General features: G+C 35.5%; 1 protein-coding gene across 3 annotated transcripts in view; it reads right to left on the bottom strand.

Moving 5' to 3' along the window:
• dab2ipa (DAB2 interacting protein a) overlaps window positions 1-22,537 on the bottom strand; it is a 217,478-nt gene that overhangs the window by 170,849 nt on the left and 24,092 nt on the right. For 2 of the 3 annotated variants that reach the window (XM_056463982.1, XM_056463983.1), the window contains exon 1: window positions 3,557-3,787. The exons of the other annotated variant lie outside the window; for it this stretch is intronic. In XM_056463982.1, coding sequence (XP_056319957.1) covers window positions 3,557-3,674 — 118 coding nt within the window. In that variant the 5' untranslated portion in view covers window positions 3,675-3,787. Of the gene's footprint in view, window positions 1-3,556; window positions 3,788-22,537 lie in introns of those variants that run through there. 3 annotated transcript variants of the gene reach the window in all.

Below are 22,537 nucleotides of genomic sequence, written 5' to 3'. Positions count from 1 at the left end.
AGTCATTGTTGCAGTACTGTTTTAAATCTGGAAGCATTAACAACTTATATTGAAATGTATATCGTTATCGTTCAATATGGAAAATAATTATCGAGATTGCATTTTTGCCATATCGCCCTGCCCTACTTACAAGTGAGGACAATGAAAGCAACAACAACTATGTCATATCCTAGTTAGTCTAATCCAATACACAATAAATACACATATCTTCAATATAAGACACATTTTGACAATACTGCAGCTAAAACAAGATCAGTAAAGATTTGTATTAATGACAGACCGATTTTCCAACTAATTACAGATTATTTGGCATAGTTGACTACTAAATTATTTTCTTAGCCATTTTCTCTTGTTCTCCAATAAAGTGAATAAGCAAACCAGTTGTTAACTTATTATATAATAAATGTTTGATCATTTACTTTTTTAAAAATATTTAGATCTTTTTGTTTTATATTTACACATATATCATTAGCTTTTAGCCACTCGTTGTCCTTCTGGAGCCTCGAGCACATAGCATCGAGCTGATCGAGTTGCTGACTAATATCTGTAACACCAGACTCGAGGTTGCCAATGCGAAGATCATGATCAGCCAGCGTGGATTGAATGTTATCTAGTTTGGCTGCCAAACTTTCGGAAGATATTTTGAAGTCTTCTGCGATTAAGGCTCTAAGGTCTTCATGTAACGCACAAATCTCGGCTAACGTAACGATAGCACTCAGCAAAAGAGAGCCTTCTCTTTCTCTTCTCTTTCTTTATCAAAGTTTTACATTTCAAAAGTGAATGAAGTAACAGAACAGTGGATAAACAAATACTGTCAGATACCAACAAAAGCACTGAGGTTAAAAGACAAAAACTGAAAAGTTTTTTGGGAGCGGACCACGCACATGACTACTCCTCAGGCACCATAACTAGAACTCTCTTACACAAATACCTTTAAAGCGATATTAACATATGTGTGTTCTGAGTGTATTACACAACAGAATATTAACCGCCTTGTCAAATTTGAACAATACCAAAATTGACAAGTAACTAAAATGAGATAAAAAATCTTTGAAAAATAGACAGGACACTCTGCTCAAAAATACTGGTGGCTTGTCCAATGGCGAAGTTAAACTCCACCCACTTTCAGGAAAGTGTCAACAAGTGAAAATCTGTCAACTGTTATATAGTGCTACAACCTGAATGAATGCTACTGATGCTACCTCTAGTAATGTTAGTTTAATTGGCTTTATACCGCAGCACATGTTTGAGCGCGCTCAAGTAGACAACAACACATCCTTCTCGTCTACAAAGCCACCACAAGAAAAATGTAACAAATGTTGACAGTAACTCAAGATTGACCAGAACATCCAATGACCCTAATACACAAATTATAGTGTTAGAGGTTGGGTCATTTGCAGAAGTGTCATCAAGCCACTGTCTAAGCCCCACCCAAAAATCCCTGAACACAACTCCAGGATTCAGTACTACATACTTCAGAGTAGGGCTGCATAATATATTCTTCCAGCATTCACATTGTGATCATTCGCAATAGTCACATCGCAGAATACGCAATGTTGAGTCTGGAATATAATGTATCATTTGCATGTGTTTTTGAGGCCTGTGAATGTATTATGATGTTAAAAGCATTCATCCATAAGCAATTGTACTGTTTGTAGCTTTAATAGCGATTAATTTTACTAAATTGTCTTTATTTTTATTATTCAATTACTATACCTAAATGCTTGGAAAATGATAAAAGACTGTTTATTTCAATTGTATGTTTGCTTGTAGATTGTTTATTCGATTTTATGCAGATCTAAAATTGTAAATTATTTCCAAATAGAGATATACAAGACATCAGGAGAAATTGCATTCGTTTATCGCAGAATAACAAAATATCGCAATGTTACATTATTCTAATATCATGCAGCCCTACTTTAGAGTCTTTGTAATGTTTCAGCAATACATTTCTAACATTTATAAATGTGTTCAGAAACATTTCTCAGAATTATTTTACTCAGACTTTAAAGGGTCACGAAACACCACAACACATTTTTTGAGATGTTGACAGTCATATATATGTCCCACATTGCTAAAAACACTATCAGACACATATATTTCAAAAAAAGTGAAAATTGGTTGTTTTTGTTTTAGAGCAAATTCGTTCTTTCAGTTTAAAAAAAAAGTTTGAAGCTACATCACGGCGATGAGATCATGGTGTAAATCCCAGCGTAGAGATTGGATGTCTGTACCGGCTGGTACAATGTGACGTCTTTGAATTCAGCACATCTGTTTTTTAATTTATGAGAAAGACTTGGTTCGAACCAATCAGTGAGCTTTATTGTGAACGAAATGCAACTTCATTAATATGCATGGGACGCCACATTGTGAAAGCGTAATTTAAATAAGTAGTAGAAGAATTGTTCAGAGAAATGGGTTGTTAGTTTTTATAAATGTGCCGCAATGAAGGTTTTGTTTCCATTTCCCTTTGATGAGACCACAGCTCACTGAGGACCCACATGTGTGGATTACATTGGTCTGCTAACATGCGACAAAAGTATGTTTGTGAGGAATTTTTTTTTTTACCCAAGAGCTTTTGGAAATGGTAAAATCTCGATTTGCCACCTGTCTTCTTTTAAAAATGACGCAGTTCCAGTTGGTGTTGATTGTCTTGTCTCTACGGATTTGGTAAGTGTGTAATCAATGTTATTTGTTTATGTTTATTCACATGGCAAATTTAACAAGTATCGTCAGCAGTACTCTTTCAGTTTTTAAAGACATACCTTAGTCAAAATGATTTAGTTACTAAGTTTACAGTAATATCACTAGAATATTATGGACTGAAAATCCTCCACATCTAACACAGCTCTCAGATCCGTTGTAAATGCTGCTCTCTGAATCACTGTCTATCTCCCCTGCATCTGTGTTTGTGTTGCCGCTGTGAAAATCAGCATGTGCACGTAATGAAACTCCCCTTTTCATGCAAAACCTTCCCTCGTTCGCCACTCGACACTCCCACCTAAACAAAGCTGGACTCACTTTCCTGACTTCTTTCAAACTAAAGGTGTGAAAACACCCTGCTGAGACAGGGGGGTTCATGGCCCTTTAAGGAAATTTCAAATATTTTGTAAATATTTTTGTGTTATTATCAAATACAGTTTGTGGATGAACTCAAAATTATTATTTTTATTAAATGCCAAAAATTCTAATCCCCTCAGAGGTCACCTTTACATTCACTTACTTTTAAAGCAAGTATCACAGCATACTCAAAAAAATAAATAAACTTCAATCACAGAGTAAAAAAAGAGGGAAAAAATCTAACACAAGCAGCGTGTTTCACTCAGAGACCAAATGTACACACCATTCTGATTGAAAACCACCATCAGTCAAACGTTTCTGTCAGTTCCTCACCGCTCACACTTCCATCCCTCCTCAGGCTAAATCCTACTACACAATGGATATTAAGTCAACATAAGACAATGAAAAACTTTATGAATGCGTAACCCTCTGAAACCCCAGCAAAGCGTTATTTTACCAGACAGACTAAAAGACAGACAGAGAAAGCTTAAATCACCCTTGATAGTGTTGCGGCAGCGGCTCCGTGACCGGACATGCTGTCTGTGCCTGGATCGACCAAGAAGTCTGTAGTAATACCACTTTCTCCCAAAAACTCTCCTCACCGCTCCTGACATGCCCTCCACGTCTGGCGGCCTTCAAAAATGACTCTGATTCAGGAACTGCTGGATGTCTGTGCTTCAAAAGCTCCTGTTGAACTGAAAGGCTGCCAGGACAGATTGTATGTTCTGCTGATTGCTGCATCTGATTCTGCAAGTCAGGACTGCTCTTGAAATGACATGGTGGAGAGTTTCGAGAGAACAGGGGGGAAAACAAGGGCAAAAGTGGAGAGACAACTCCTCCCCACAAATAACATCTGTGATTTCGGAAGGAAATCTATGGCGAGGTGTGAATTTTTGGTGTAGATTACAATGCAGGCATGTCTTGAGCTGCTTTTTCATTAAAACAACAACAACAACAAAAAACAATATAAAATATACAGATATTAGACTACAGGGAAAGTTTAAAAAGCTATTTTATATATGCTGCAATTTTTGTGTGAAAGTCTAATAAGGAGATTTTTATGTTGAAGCTATTTTACAACAAGAGATCAAACTGAATACATCTGTCAAGCTCCAAAAAGTCATTTAAAACATAAAAAAAATTGTTAAAATAAATTTACAAAAGCTTCTTTTTTACATTCTTGGAGCTTGACATGTGTGCAAAAATAAATAAACAAATAAATAAAATAAAATAAAATTAGATAATAAAATAAAATAAAATAAAATAAATAATAAAACAAAATACAATTTCAGAAAATAAAATAAATAATAAAATAATAAAATAAAATGAAATGAATAATACAAAAAAGAAATATTAAAATAACATAAAATGAAATAAAATGAAATAAAATGAATAATAAAATAAAATAAATAATAAAATTAAATAAAATGAAATAAACAATAATAAAATAAAATAAATAATAAAAGAAAAGAAAATGAAATAAACAATAATAAAATAAAATGAATAATAAAATAAAATGGAATAAAATAAAAGGAAATAAAATAAATAATAAAATAAAATAAAATATAAATGATAAAATAAACAATAATAAAATAAAATAATAAAATAAAATAAATAATAATAAAAAAATAAATAAAAAAATTAAATCAAAGCTCTAGGCCTAACATTTCAACGTGGAAATATCTGTACAATTTCTGCATTCTTTAAAACTAAACAAAGTCTGTTTCTCACTTTTGAGATAAACTGATGGTTTTTTTGTAGCTTGACATACATAGTCATTAAAAGATCTGCGACAATTCAAATTACTTTTGCAAAAATTGAACTTCAAACGTTTATTACATCATTTACTGTAGACTGACACTAAAGACATGGACATGAGGTTTGTCTCTTCATCCACCTTTAGTCAAACATCCAATACATTAATATATTTGCAGTGCTCAGACAAGGCATTTGACCCTGTGACCTCTGCGACTGCTGTAACCAATGATATAATGAGATTTACGAGCCGTGCAAGAACATCTCACCTCCTTGATGGAATCCTCAACTCCGAGACCCAAACGTCAACAACCAATCAGACAGAGATGAAAATGAGTTTAAAAAATGATTCCCATGCACTTATCACTATAAAGGTAACTGATTGAGGCAACAAAACATATGTGCATTACAACATTACATTACAAATGCAATGACTTTGCATGTATTGTTTTGTTAGAATAAATGATCTCTGTAAAATAATTCAGCATGCTGCTTTATTTTCCTAATCCAGACAGAATGATAAATCTTCTCCAAAAAACAAACAAAAACATAAAATGACCCACTCCATACTTCCATCCAAGTTTATTTTTACTATTGTAAAAAAACAAATACATTTGTATGCATTAACACTAGAACAATTGACTATATTTATTGTTTTTAAAATGTTGTAATTTAACACCCATGTTAAAATAAAACCTATATAACCAGGAAGCAAATTATACATTGAGGATCGGGGGTGGGGGGTCAAGTTTTTTGGTTCAGTAATATGCCTCATTTATTCATTTATTTATTTTCATTTTGGCTTAGCCCCATTATTATTCTGGGGTCGCCACAGTGGAATGAACCGCCAACTTATTCAGCATATGTTTTACACAGCAGATGCCCTTCCAGCTGCAACCCATCACTGGGAAACATCCATACACACTCATTCACACACATACACTACAAAAATTTTGGCTACCCAATTCACCTGTACCGCATGTCTTTGGACTGGTGAGGGAAACCGGAGCACCCAGAGGAAATCCACGGGAACACAGGGAGAACGTGCACACTCCACACAGGTTAGTTGGCTTTTCTCCACACAGAAATGCCAACTAACCGAGCCGAGGCTTGAACCAGCAACCTTCTTGCTGTGAGGCGATCGTGCTACCCACTGCGCCACAATGACGCCGTAATATGCCTCAGTGAGTCAAATGTATATTTAATTTAATTACATCTAATTTATTAATCAAACTTGTTATTATGTTTTCAGTGTTTTGAGGGATACTGAGTGGTTCTTAGGGCGCACTCACACTATGCTATTCGAACCGTGCCCAGGCCCGTTTTCCGGATCGTTTTAGAAGTGTGAGGGCTCTGAATCGGGCTCAGGCACGGTTCAGTTGGCCGGCCCTGGCCCGGTTGGAAGAGGTGTGCCAGAGCGTGGTTCACTTGGGCTCAGGCGTGGTACGCTTGTAGTGTGAGTGCAAACGCGCCTGACCCCGAAACTGAAGACGAGATGTAACTTTTAAGGGACTGTTTCATATGTGTTTATTAATCATTCTTACTGTTCAATGAATGCAAACTGTCGTAGATTATGAAAAACACAAACCCCTCACTGCACGACAGCTGCACCTTTAGCAAACCTCATAATTCCTGCTGCACGAGGACTTTTTGATTGTTTATGAGTGGCAAAAGTGGCTGATCTGTTCTGCGAAATATTTGACTGTGTCACTACATCACAAACAACTTAAATTAAGTAACGATATAAAGAAATCTCCACTGTGCTGAGTGAGAGCGCTTCTTACTGAACAGCGCATCTTCGATGATGTAAGCGTGCTCAGGCGAGAATGCAATGTGAGTGCGAGCCGTCGGGGGAGACGGGAGGGGCAACAAGTGTGATTCGGCCCAGTTCAAGGCAACTGTAAATAGTGTGAGTACGCTCAATGACATTTGTGATATTAAATAAACGGTGACAGGTTTGCTTTCCTGCATCTATTAATGGATGACCATGAAAGACTGCACATATTTTTTATTTTACTGTTTAACTTCCATGTGCGAGCCAGTGAATAATAAAATACAAACTATGCATCTAGTTTTACAGACACCTACAAACACCTTTTTTAAAGAAACATGTTTTTTGAACACTTACACTGTCTATTGTTGCTCTAGATTTGCTGGTTTCAAACCAATGAATTAATATTTTTGGCTCAAACATGAATTAACAATGGTATGAACCATTACTGGGTGGTCAAATATATATTGAAGTTATTTATCATTTTAATCAGTAATATTATTTAAGATACAGATCAGAGGCAGACCCCCCCAAACAACAGGCAGACCCCCCCAAACATCTATAACTATACATCTTTACCTAAATGTGTGGATATTTCTTTCTATTGTTGCTATTATATTAAAGTTACAAAACACAAAAGTGTTCCGGGTATTTCTACCTTGAATTACCATATGGATCAAATTGACCGCATGCATTTCAGTGTTGGCAACTTATTGCCTTTCCTTTGAATATGCGTGCCTCTGTTACCTAGCAACGTCCTGTTAAAAAAACAACTTACTGATAAAAAAAAGTAACTTTGCTTCAGACATGTCTTTTAAAACAATTTGCAGTGCCGTGAATAAGCCTTGCTCTCCGGCTTGCTGGACGAAGTGAAGTCTAGCAATTTGTACACATTTATAGGCAGTATTACCAGAATATCTTATATTCAGAGTAAAGATTACATTAAATTTAACAACAGATACTCAAAGCTTAATTCTAATATCTCAATAGAAGCTTTAATGTAAATGTGAAGCATCACTATGACATCTTAACATGAGAATGGTGAGAATGACTGCTCTTATAATTCTGGGAGTGTTATTTTGCACTGTTTTGCACCATTAATACAATTATGGAGTTAGCATGTAGTACCAAAAAATACATTAATTTGATCTAAAATACAGTAAACTGCATTTTTACTGCATTACACTTCCAAGTAATTGTTTTTAATTTAAATGTTTGGCTTTTTTAAAAAGATGTAATTTATAGCAGGTGAGAAAAAATAAAAATAAAATAAAATAAAATAAAATAAAATAAAATAAAATAAAATAAAATAAAATAAAATAAAATAAAATAAAATAAAATAAAATAAAATAAAATAAAATAAAATAAAATAAAATAAAATAAAAAAGCAAAGCTCTGGGCCTAACACTTCAACGTGGAAATATCTGTACAGTTTCGGCATACTTTAAAAGTAAACATAAAATAACAATTTTGGTCTGTTTGGTCAAAATGACTTTTATGACCATTCTAATAGTTATTTATTTATTAATTAAGAAATGTATAAAGTTATGGAGTTAGTATGTTATTTGGTGCTTGTGAAACCTCTTAATGTCACCAAAAAATGCATGAATTTGATACTAAAATACAGTAAACTGCAAATCATGCAATTTTACTGTATTACACTTCCAAGTAATTGTTCTTAAATTAAATATTTGGCTCTTTTTAAATGTAATTTATTCCAGTGGTTTGAAAGCTTAATTTTGAGCATCAATAATCGACTTCACAAATCATACTAATAAGATAATTTGGGGCTCACAAAATAGAACTGGACTTTGTAACTCGTAACTGTATTTTAAAATCTCACACGATTGTAGAATAGTCAGAATTGCATGTTTGTATCTGTCAATTTCTGTCACAGTTCTGTCATTTTTTCCCTTCACTTTCGTCAATTGGTGAAGTTTTGCTTCTTTCCACTGGCTTGATTGGTTTGGGACTTGTGGAGCTGCGCATCGATAGATTTGCTTTTCAGCGTTTGGATTTTCAGCAGTGAAAATTAAACCACACTGAACTAAACTAAACTGAACCTCATCTCTGAAAACTGGACTGACACAATTTACTATAACTTTGTTAAGCAGCTTTGACACAATCTACATTTTATTGAAAATTTTATTGTCTAAATAATGTTAGTTCATATCACACAATTTTAAGAAAAAAAGCCCCCCAAAATTTTTTTTTAATAAAAAATAAAAAATCCCAATTTCTATTTATTAATGGCTTCCATGCAAACTTGTATGACTTTTCTTAACAACATAAGGACAAAACAATAATGCTTTCTTTACAACAAAAGCAAATTGTGACTATGAGCTGTCAGGCCCAACAAAAGAAACTCCAAACAACTTGCTCACTTTGTTCTAAGTCTTTTGACAGCTTTGTCATTGCTGCTTTGTTATAATTTCATTACACAATCAGTAGCTCCAGCATAGCTCTTAAATGCCACAGATACGCATAGCTTGACATCAATGCTGTCAACCAGCATTGGCTTGAATGGCCAAGTATGTGGGGGCGAATGAGTGCAAAGCTCTAAGGGCCCTTTTATTATAGTTCCATAACGATTTTTTTGTCCTATCTGCAGCTTGACAGCCCAGGAAAAATGTATCATGAACACAGCAGAAAGAACACCATTTAGAAATAACACTTTTAGAAATAAAAGAGCTGTCACTGGGTCAGCACTTTTTCAAAAGCTGTATGTTTGTATCCAAGAGCCCATATTGGTACCTTAAAGCTATCACTGATTCAAAAATGATTCCTTGGATTTACTTTTTAAAGGTAAGTTGTTGTAAACCATTAATTTGGGATGAATTTAAACTACCAAGTTAAGTTGAACACTGCTAAATTTCTGTCATGAACAGTCTCAGGATTTAGTATGGTAATGAACATGTGTGTGGCAAGGGTGATGTATTTGGTCTTGGGGTTATAGATCTGCTATGCTGTTGCTGCTTTGATTATTATTTTAAGGAATCATTTTTTTCAGTGTACATATGTGACCCTTGAGAACATAAGTAGTCTTAATTTGCATGAGTATACTTGTATATGTGGGAATAGCCATAAAATACATTGTTTGAGGCAAAACTATCTATTATATATTATATTGTTTTATGCTATAAATCTTTAGAAAATTAAGTAGAAATCATGTTCCATGAAGACATTTGGTAAATTTCCTACTGTAAATATATATTGCAGTAATATGCATTGCTAAGCATGTAATTTAGGCAAACGTAAAGGTGATTTTCTCAATCTTTTGATATTGTTTGAACCCTCAGAAATTCCGATTTTAAATAGTTGTGTCTTGGGATAAAAATCATCCTTTCCTAACAAACCATACATTCATAATTTGTAATATCCATAATATAGCATATATCTTATTTTCAAAAATGTACTTTTAACCTTTTGAGGTTCAGGTATACATATCTAGACTGTACGTATTATTACCAAAATAATAATAATAATAATAATAATAATAATAATAATAATAATAATAATAATAATAATAATAATAATATTAATATTAATAATAATAATAATAATAATAATAATAATAATAATAATAATAATATTAATAATAATAATAATAATAATAATAATACATTTTATTTGTAATGCCTTTCTTAGACTCCAGGTGCCACAAGAGTAGACACAATAAAAGGAGAAAGAACATAAAACATCACACTGACATTATAATAAGACTTAAAAAGCAGAACTAAAAAAATGTTTTACGAGATTTCTTAAAGCAGTAAAGAGATAAAGTACACTGTAAAAAAATGCCATCAAAATGTACAGTATTAATGGCAATTTTGGTTGCCAGTAATACTGTAAATTTTACAAGTGCACTGTAAATTAACAATTATAATTGTGCTGTAGTTTTACAGTGCGCGTGTACATTTTTTACAGTGTATTTCTAATGAGAGTAGGCAAAAAAAGCCATAATTTGGGAAGAATAGACAAAACAACCTCCCTACATAGTTTACAGTTTAAAGCATGGCTGGTATAATGTCAGATAATCACTGGAGCGGAGGGACTGAGATAGTGTAGACACTGAAAACAAATCTTGGATATACTCCGGGACCAGTCCATTTATCGCTTTGGGTTAAAATAAGTAGCTTAAAATCTGTACAAGACTGAACTGAAAACCAGTGCAGTTGTGAGAGCACTGCTGTGATACAGGATGAAGTACAACTTAAATACACATACAGCTGAAACAGTCCATAGTTAGAATGCTATTTTGCATTACCATTAATGAAGTTATGGAGTTATTGTGTTTTTTAATGCTTGTGAAGCCTTTTAATGTCACCAAAATTCATTTATTGGATCTAAAATACAGTAAACTGCAATACTGTGAAACTTTAAACATCAAAGTTATTGTTTTTAATTGTAGTTTTTAATGTAAATTCAATAAAAATGTACATATTTACATATTAATGTCTTTAAAGTCATTCATTCTTGTGATTTGAAAGTTTAGTCTTCGTTTTATTTTTTTAATTACAGGTTCTAAGTTATGTTTGTCAAAACCAATGGTTCTTGCAGTAATATTTTTATATAAATGGAAAGTTAATGGCAGTGTTCTCCACCGTTTTTTGCTGATCCGAAAAAATTGTCCGATCCGTGACTCAAAAATCGTAGTGGGATCCGAACCGTGAGATTTGTGATCCGTTACACCACTAGTATCTTATATAATGGCTGGTATATGTGTGAGTTAAAACATGTGCAGCTGAAACATGTACCTTTTTAAAAGACTGAAAATCTGAAAGGGAAGAGTAATTAATTTTCAGTTGAACAATCCACAACTGTTCATTACCTCAACCACTGCAACCTGACAAGCCAAAAAGTTGCAGATCAGCATAACAGCATGCTTCTCTGAACTTCACACATCAAGAGCAGACACACTTTCAACTACAAAGTTAAGAGATTAGAGGAAATAACCGAACATCAAGTACACTCTCCTAAAGACAGAAAGGGTGTTGACAAGAAGTTTCTCTCGGTGAGTGGGAGCTGATGGATTGTTGGGTCGGCAGTTCTGTGACAGAATATTTCTCCAGTGAGGAGGAAGAGAGCAGATTTTGTGGCATGCTGGGTCTTTGTGGGAGGGTTAGTGAGTAATGGAAGGAGCCGAGGGAGGCGGCAGGAGCCACTTTCATTCTCTCCTGACGCTCAGACACTCGACCCCGGTGTGAACTTTCTCATCGAGAGGATGAGATGGAGAGGCTGGTGTAAATCTGTCTGCTCGGCTTCTCAGAAGAGCACTACGCTGGAATAAATGCGGGTAATAAGAGGTCTGATATTATTACCTATAGTGCAGTTGCTACATGCCACCTGAGCCTCAGAGTCAAGCTAAAGAGAGTATAGGGAGGACCATTAAGATAAGTTGTCTCTGAGTGATGGACGTCATTGAGTACTAATGCTGTCTGCTTTGCATGAAGACATCAAAAGAAACGTTTATCTCTTCAGGGAAAGAGAAACAGTGGAGGCAAATGCTGAAAAACATTTGGGAACTGTCACTATAGCTGATATATAAATCAATATAAAGTCAGTTTGAAACAGACTTGTGTTTTTAATTTGTTCCTTTCAGACAAAAATGACTGAAAGAGAAAGTTTGTGAGGAGAATTTAATGCAGCACACAGTGTTCCAGGACTCATTAATGATCAGACGTCTTAGAGCATGAGACATAGCAACACAATGTTTTGATGTAATCTAGTGAACATTCTTCTGGAGGAAATAATGCGGGACAGGGTGTGATTTAAACATTAAGGATTGTATTAGATCATTACATGGGATAATGTTAGCTTATATATACAGTTGAAGTCAGAATTATTAGCCCCCCTGAATTATTAGCCCCCCTGTTTATTTTTTCCCCAATTTCTGTTTAACAGAGAGAAAATTTTTTCAACATATTTCTAAACATAATGGTTTGAATAACTCATTTCTAATAACTGATTTATTTTATCTTTGCCATGATGACAGTTCACAATATTTCATTCATTCATTCATTCATTCATATTCTTGTCGGCTTAGTCCCTTTATTAATCTGGGGTCGCCACAGCGGAATGAACCGCCAACTTATCCAGCATTTTTGTTTTGTTTTTTGCAGATAACCCTTCCAGCCGCAACCCATCCCTGGGAAACATCCACACACACCCATTCACACTCATACACTACGGACAATTTAGCCTACCCAATTCACCTGTACCACATGTCTTTGGACTGTGGGGGAAACCGGAGCACCTGGAGGAAAGCCACGCGGGGAGAACATGCAAACTCCACACAGAAACGCCAACTGACCCAGCCGAGGCTCGAACCAGCGACCTTCTTGCTGAGGCGACAGCACTGCCTACTGCGCCACTGCACTGTAATATTTCACTGGATATTCTTCAAGACAATTCTATACAGTTTAAAGTGACATTTAAAGGCTTAACTAGGTTAATTAGGTTAACTAGGTAGGACAGGGTAATTAGGCAAGTTATTGTATAACGATTGTTTATTCTGTATACTATCGAAAAAAATAGAGCTTAAAGGTGCTAATAATTTTGACCTTAAAATGGTTTTTAAAAAATATAAAACTGCTTTTATTATAGCCGAAATAAAACAAATAAGAAATTCTCCAAAAAAAAAAATATTATCAGACATACTGTAACAATTTCCTTGTTCTGTTAAACACCTCATTTGTAAGTCGCTTTGGATAAAAGCGTCTGCTAAATGACTAAATGTAAAATGTAAATGTAAACATCATTTGGGAAATATATATAAAAAAAATAAAAAAATCAAAGGTGGGGCTAATTTTTCTGACATCAACTGTATAGAAAAAAGTTACCTTTTGATCTCTTTAGATTTGTTGCAATTTTAGGAGTTTTGGTATTTTACATAAAAAATTCTAAAAACAAACAAACAAAAAACAAAAAACAAATCTGTAACAATATATAAGAATTTTTAATTGTCCTTTATAAGAAATCATTATGTCGAGCTATATGCATACATTAACTAGAAAACTAAATTAGATACCACATATCTTTTTTTTAAAGGTCTATCTGACAATCAGTTTCAAACTCCCCTTCTATTTCCTTGTGTCAACCTATTAAAATATAAATATAAATTATAAAAAAACAACATAAATCTTATTATACCACGCTAATTTATTAAATGTACAACATTAAAGAAGTAGAAAGAAGTCCATTAAAGTGTCCATTTGTATAAAAATAACCTTGACCACATTATCATACAACTGCTGTTGCCATGATACCTTCCTTTCACAACACCCTACACAACTTTACCTCTTCTCTGCAGCCCTTTAATAGAAGTAACCTCAGGAGGAGCACAAAAAAGCTGAGCACAGCAAACAGACATTTAGCCTCAGAGCGCAGAAGTACACTGCTGTAAATATCAGACTGACTTCAGGGAGCCCGATGACCAGTGTGCAGCAGGTAAATGCAATCAAGACATGACTTCAGCTCTCTGCCCTCAGGCTTCCTTCATAGATTGCACATTTGAAGAGAAAAAATGTGTTTACATGCAGTGCCCTCCTCTGGGCCTAAGAGGAACTAAAACAAAAGAGCTGCACTGTTAGAGAATTCCCACAATCATCAGTAACAGCTAGTAAAAATAACAGACAGATGGGTTTTGCAGTTTTTCTTAGTCGCTTTGGTACATTTCTCAGATCAGAATTAAAATGAGCAAAACTGCATTTCTTAAAACAATGCGTACAAATAGCAAAACACCATGGAACACCTGCAAAATCCAGTCTTTTGCTCAAAATCTATATTCATAAAACTACATTTCTGTGTCAATGAATGTGTCAGTGCCGTAAGAATGACAAGTCCTTGTGTCTTGTGACTACGTTTACATGGACATCAGTAATCAAATGATTTGCCTTAATCTGAATAAGACAATAATACGATGAAGGTGTTTACCTGAGTTGTTTTTTCAATGTTCTTTTTATGATCCCGTTTTACATGTTATAGCGCATAATTCCATTAACGTCATTGCGTCACCATGCTATCCACGTTTCCTCTGGAGATTCATGTAATTTTGGGTGTTTCGTTTTTAATTTGTTGACTTTAACTACAGTTTGGCACTTTCACTTTCATTCAGGAACATTTCATACATGCCCCCATGGCTGGAGTGGGGCTCCTTTTCAGCCCTGGAGTTTCAAGTTTTAGACCAGCCCACTTTAGTTCACGACTGACTATATTAAAATAACATCATTTCCAATTCAGTGCCAATACAGTAGCCTTAGTGTTGCTTCACAGTAAATATTTATTTGAACAGTTAACACATGTATGTTTGTGGAGGTAATGTTTACAGTATCAGAATCTATTTTCTGTAAGGATTAGTGCTCATACATATTCAATAAATATCAAATAAATACAAATATAATATATGTATGTAAAGAAAATGTATTCAACATTCTAATGACACTATCATGTCTTTTTCAAGGAAACAGCTGCTTTATAACTTCATTTTTCATAAATATGAGAACATTAAAGGGTAGCTAAATCTCCAACGCTATTCTTTAAAACATCATAATGTCCTTTTCTGCAAAATCTGAATATATTCAGATTTTATTCTGTATAAAATATATATTGCACAGATATATTCTGTGCAAAAAAAAAAAAACAAGTATTGCACTGTTATCTGACAGACATTTTTAACCACAGTATTACTTTCTAAAAATGGCTTCATCTTCTCCCCCCCTTTTTAGCTTTCTGATCAAGTTAAGTCAGATTTATTAATGTAGTGAATTATCTGATTTTATTAATTGTCTCATTGTCTCTATTTTTTTTATTGAGCAGGTGTAATATTCATTAATATTAATTATTCTAATTCTTATATTCACTCAATGACAATCTACTCAATGACAATACCTGCCCATTCTAGTGCGTCGGGCTCATGACTGGTGCTTGGTAACAATACGGGGCCTGGCTCTTCACTGTTAGCAGCAAACTGGACAAGAGGCTGCTACTGCTGAAGAGCTACAGTACAAGAAAAAGTTCGATACATAAACATGAACGGCGGTTTGCAGACATCGTTGTTTTGCACTGCTCATAACTAGCTTAATGTTAACTTACCGGTCATTTCATAATCTTCGTGTGTTGTTGTACTCTCGCTGCTGGTGTTATTGAAAAATGTACTCAGCCGCATCAGTTTCTAGAGCTTTCTCTTTTTTTAAATTATGGCCTTTTCAGCGCCATCTTTGCGCTTTTTATTGTCCATTTTTTCATGTCTCGTTGCTCATGTATCTGGGGAGTCAAATAATAATTTGCTGGCAGCTAGCTCTCTGCAACTCTCATATGGTCACCCACTGAAGCTAAGCAGGGCTGCGCCCGGTCAGTACCTGGAATGGAAACCACATGGGAAAGGAAGTGGAAGTGGTGTTAGTGAGGCCAGCAGGGGGCTCCCAACCTGCGGTCTATGTGGGTCCTGATGCCCCAGTATAGTGAGGGGGACACTATATTGCTCAGTGAGCGCAGACTTTTGGATGAGACGTTAAACCGAGGTCCTGACTCTCTGTGGTTATTAAAAATCCCAGGATGTCCTTCAAAAAAAAGAGTAGGGGTTTAACCCTGGCATCCTGGCCAAATCTGCCCACTGGCCTCTGTCCATCATGGCCTCCTAATCATCCCCATATCATAATTGGCTTAATCACTCTGTCTCCTCTCCACCAATCAGCTGGTGTGCGGTCTGGCGCAAAAATGGCTGCCGTCGCATCATCCAGGTGGATGCTGTACACTGGTGGTGGATGAGGAGATTCCCCCCAATGTGTAAAGCGCTTTGAGTGCCCAGAAAAGCGCTATATAAATGTAAGGAATTCTTCTTATTATAATTTTGTCATCATTAACCTGCAGGCTGCTCATCGGGAAAATAAATAAAAGAGTGGAGCTGCGGTAAAATGATGAATAAAGAGTGAGGCTATAGTAAAAAAAAAAAAAAAAACTAATTAAATAAATAAATAAATAAATAAATAAAAAGTGTAACTGTTGTGAGTGCAGGCAAGGACGCGGGCCCTTGCGGCCAAAAAACTGACCGGCCTACTGGGAATTCTCCCGGTCCTCCCAATTAGCCAATACGGGCCTGCATGCCCCCCATGACAAACTGAGGTATTGGATGAAAGTATGAACTGCTGGAAGAGTGTAGTTTTAATGGAATTTGATACCACACTCCGTATGGGAAAAAAAACTCTGCATTTCACAATGCAGGTGTCTACGGCCCTTCACTGACCCGGTAGGTGCAGAGAATAGTGTCAAACAGCCATGTGTATAGACTATCCTGTCGCAAAATGCAGCGAAAATCCTGCATGATGGTAATAGTTTGATTGCGGTGTTTACATACCTGCACTGCACTTCAATAATGCAACTAAAATCGGAATACTCCATATGCCTTAATCCGATTTCTGACCTTAATCGAATTATATTTAAAAAAATAAATCACCGTTTACATGGTAGACTCTTACTCAGAGTATTGTCTTAATCGTATTTAAATTGTATTATTGGTGTCCATGTACACATACTCACTGTGTATGGATAAGACAGTCAAATTAGTCAGTCACGTTGTCAATATTACAGTGTACTCTGGAGGGGCAAAACTATTTTTATTTTTTTGCCGTTTGTACTCTAATTTGTTGCCATTGATGTCACTGTGACACAGAAAGGAAAAGACAGAACAAAGTAAAAATGTAAACATAGGACAATCTCCTTTCAGGTTTACCTTTATTAGAAAAAGCCAAGATTCACCTGTGAGAAAATTAAATGTTGTGGGGGATGAGACTATTCAACAGAGACCAAACTAATACATTTTGATCAACATGACATAAGCAACTGGTAATGTGGGAAGCATCAGAGAATTGTACATAATCATTTGCATGGATGTACTCAAGCATTTGCAACTTGTTCAGAGAAATGAGAAACAGCTTTTTTATGTGCACAACTGACACAATCTGAAAATTGAACAAGTAGTTTTGAGAATTTCAATGCTGTTCTGAGAAATGTACCAAAGCAACTGAGAACAACTGTAAACTATTGGATGGATGGATGGATGGATGGATGGATGGATGGATGGATGAATGGATTGATGACAGGCAGACAGACAGCAGTGAAATAGACAAGTCAGACAGACAGACAGACAGACAGACAGACAGACAGACAGACAGACAGACAGACAGACAGACAGACAGACAGACAGACAGACAGATAGATAGATAGATAGATAGATAGATAGATAGATAGATAGATAGATAGATAGATAGTCAAACAGACAGACAGACAGACAGACAGACAGACAGACAGACAGACAGACAGACAGACAGACAGACAGACAGACAGACAGACAGATAGATAGATAGATAGATAGATAGATAGATAGATAGATAGATAGATAGATAGATAGATAGATAGATAGATAGATAGTCAAACAGACAGACAGACAGACAGACAGACAGACAGACAGACAGACAGACAGATAGATAGTCAGACAGACAGACAGACAGACAGACAGACAGACAGACAGACAGACAGACAGACAGACAGACAGATAGATAGATAGATAGATAGATAGATAGATAGATAGATAGATAGATAGATAGATAGATAGATAGATAGATAGTCAAACAGACAGACAGACAGACAGACAGACAGACAGACAGACAGACAGACAGACAGACAGATAGATAGTCAGACAGACAGACAGACAGACAGACAGACAGACAGACAGACAGACAGACAGACAGACAGACAGACAGACAGACAGACAGACAGATAGATAGATAGATAGATAGATAGATAGATAGATAGATAGATAGATAGATAGATAGATAGATAGATAGATAGATAGTCAAACAGACAGACAGACAGACAGACAGACAGACAGACAGACAGACAGACAGACAGACAGACAGACAGACAGACAGACAGACAGATAGATAGATAGATAGATAGATAGATAGATAGATAGATAGATAGATAGATAGATAGATAGATAGATAGATAGATAGATAGATAGATAGATAGATAGATAGATAATGTACAAGTGGTAAAATGAATTGTCCTGGAGTGATGAAACGAACCAAGACAAACCACAGCTCCCACTCCACCACCACAAAATGAGGACAATCAGAAAAACCTCAAGCTGTAGACAGAAACTTCTGACAAATCCAACACCACAAAATGCACATCTGAAACAAAACATGAAATAACTTGCTCTGCCTCTGAAACCAATTACATTTTATTTGATCACCCAATGCACAAACAGCTCTTTCGGCAACTCTATGCCCAAATTCTAAACACTCAGGATGCTACTGGCTAATTGAAGTTCAGGATAAAAGTCATCAGAATCAAAAAAGCCTTTGTGAGTGTACAGAGTTCACTGAACGGCACATTAGGTTTTTGGGAAGTACAGAAAGATCCTTCATTTTCGCTGCTATTTGGAGTTTTGTTCTCCAAGCTTCTGCTAGAATGGCTTCCAAGAGACAACTGCCAAAATCATCGACCAATGAACACCCATAATGACATTCCTTCAGTGATTATATAGATTAATAAAGCAATGAAAAGCAGGAAAACAAACACATTAGACAGAATACACTCTGCCAAAGAAGCAGTGTTCTGGACACACTGGCCTAGACTGTTGTTTATGACCTCGAATGTAGCTTAGAACGGGTCTAAATTATTCTGCAATTATTGCGGTAATGCCAAGTTTGGTACGAAATATTTTAAGTGACGAATCTGCAATTACATTTAGCTCTTTCCACTTGAGAGTCTGAGAAAAAACCCTCCATAAGTACACTTGTTTAGCTGTGTGAGAACTTTTTGTTGTTTTTGCAATCATTAAAAAAACTCTAAGAGAATATGAGCATGAGCTGTTATTATGCAGCTCTGGAGGGAAACTTGACAACACCACAGCCTGACAAACATGGGAACAATAGAAAAGCAAGAAATATACAAACAGATTTTAGAACGCCCACATGAAAAAGACCAGATGCTGGAAATGACAGCCTAAACTATAGTGCTGTAAAAAAATGTTGTTCATATTTATTTAAACAATAAACAAAGGGGCTTATTCTAAAAAGGAAGAATTGAAGATTTTGAATCAATGACTGACTGAATGAATGAATGAATGAATGAATGACTGAATGAATGAATGAATTACATTTTTGTGCAAAACATATTAAAGAATGCACAATCAGTAAACTATTTAGAAATACTTTTTTTTTTAAAAATGTCTCATAATGTTACAGAATGTTACAGTAAAAAAAATTAACTAATTAATTTTAAAGAAATAGAGATTCATATGACTTCCTTCAATGTTTTTCAAAAAGCATCTCAAGATGCATCTCATGAAATCTTAGTTCATATACTTTTTCAATTTAAATGTTTTCGGTCACAAAAAAGATTTACACCTACATAATTTAAAAACAAAGATACTAATGCTCCTATAAAACGGTGCTGTTTTAAAACAATGTGAACGTATGCTACTCATCAGATTCAGTTACAGACATTATATTTGCAGGATTTTAGGTTAGGGTTTAAGGTGCACTGTACAATAATTATATGACAAAAAGTCATAACTACAAATGTTTTATGTTAGTATCACAGCCATATCACCAAGCAGCCCAAGACCAATTACTCACTATAACCGGTAAGCAGGGCTGAGCCTGGTCAGTACCTGGATGTGCGACCACATGGGAAAACTAGGTTGCTGTTTTAAGTGATGTTAGCGAGGCCAGCAGGAGGCACTCAACCTGCAGTCTGTGTGAGTCATAATGTCCCAGTAAAAGTGAAGGGGATGCTATACTGTCAGTGGGTGCCATCTTTCAGATGAGACGTTAAACCAAGGTCCTGACTTTTTGTGGTTATTTAAAATCCCATGGCACTTCTCATAAAGAGTAGGGGTGTAACCCCAGTGTCCTGGCCAAATTTCCTCCATCTGCTCTTACCAATCATGGCCTTCCAATCATCTCCATCCACTGAAATGGCTCTATCACTGTCTTTTCACTGGCACCATTGTCCAGTGGCTGCCATTACATCATCCAAGTGGATGCTGCACACTGGTGGTGAAAAGACCCCCCATGATTGTGAAGTGCTTTGGGTGCCATACACGATAAATGCGCTATATAAATACACATTACATTAACTTATTTTAATAAGGTTATCAGGTTTCAATTACATTTTTTAAGTGATGCAAAGTTTAACTTTATATTTTAGTCAGTTTGCCTAATACAAGTGTTGAGGTGACCTAAAATGTTTTTCAGTTGATTCAACTAAAACAATTAAGGCAGCAAGATTTATTTTAATTTTTTTACAATGTGGTTTTGGCTGATATTACCTATATTACATCTTGATTGGTAAACACAATTAGTAGATAATGTGTTGCTATGACCAAATTGATTCATTCATTTTCCTTCAGCTTAGTCCCTCATTTATCAGGGGTCCCCACAGCGGAATGAACTGCCAACTATTCCAGCATATGTTTTTACACAGCGGATGCCTTTCCAGTAGCAACCTGGTACTGCGAAGCACCCATACAGTCTCTCATTCACACACATACACTCATGCACTATGGCCAATTTAGTTTATTCAATTCACCTATACCTCATGTCTTTGGACTGTGGGGGAAACCAGAGCACCCGGAGGAAACGTACGCAAACACGGTGGGAACATGTAAACAACCACACAGAAATGCTAACTGGTCCTGCCGGGACTCAATCCAGCGACCTTCTTGCTGTGAGGCAACAGTGCTAATACTGAGCCACCGGGCCACCCCTATGACCACATTTTGAAAAGCAATTCAAACTGTGTTAACTTACTTGAATAAAACAAACACTGTACAACATCAGATGAAATCTAAAATACTGTCAAAAGCATTTGTCTAAACTTTGCTTTCATGAAGCTCCTTAAGTTTGAATACGATGGCAAAATTGGTAAAACACAGGTGAAACATTTTAATCAATGCTTCCAAATTAAACTGTGATTGGCTCATTACCCTGTCTGTCAACTAATGCCCACTAATCATGTTTACATACTGTATAGTCACAGATTGGCATTAATGGGCATGAATTAGATTGTTGGAGGAGTACAAAAAAGATAATTAAAGAGTAACCAACTCATCCACTTAAATGGGTGCTCATGTAAACCAAAAACCAAAAAAAAAAAAATAATAACACTGGAAAGTTTGACTCCTTATTTACCAAAGTGCACACCACTAATTTTATGCTTTACAACAAACATCCAAGCATCAAACAAAGCTTAAAGAGTATTAACATACCACTCTTATACATTCAACTTGCCTCATAATCCCAGACAAGATGTCAGTCACAGAGCTGCATGGGGCCTAGTAGTTTTACTGATGCTCTTGGGGTATTTGCTGCTTGTTCTCAACATCTGGACGTCCCATAGAAGGCGAGAGGCCCTTTTTGGTCACCAGACACCATTAACATCAAGCTCTCTGAATCCTAGGCAGTCATGCCGCATTTCCTGAAGCACAAGTCAACAAGCTCATGAATCTCTTCCCAGACTAAAGAGCAGCAGTTTAAAGTGACACCAGAAACCGGCAGAAACAGCCAGAGGGGTTTCACACGTTCCATCCCTGTTTATTTGGACCAGAGTCAAATATCTGCAGTTCATTTATCTCCAGGAATTACTCAATCCTTGGGATGACAATGCGGTTTTGATAGAAGCTCTTGTGAGTGATTGAAGAACTGATAAACACATTCCAACCGTTATTGGATTAAAAGGCGATTCTTTCATTGTTTATTTTGGTTATTTCACATACAATGAAAGCAAAATTACTTTTAATATAGGGCTTCTCAATAATGTGATATTTTGTTTATATATATATATATATATATATATATATATATATATATATATATATATATATATATATATATATATACACACACACTCACCAGCCACTTTATTAGGTACACCTGTCCAAAT

Source organism: Danio aesculapii, chromosome 8 (genome assembly GCF_903798145.1).
Source record: "Danio aesculapii chromosome 8, fDanAes4.1, whole genome shotgun sequence".
NCBI classification, from domain to species: domain Eukaryota; kingdom Metazoa; phylum Chordata; class Actinopteri; order Cypriniformes; family Danionidae; genus Danio; species Danio aesculapii.
This window is presented reverse-complemented; position numbering and strand designations above follow the sequence as displayed.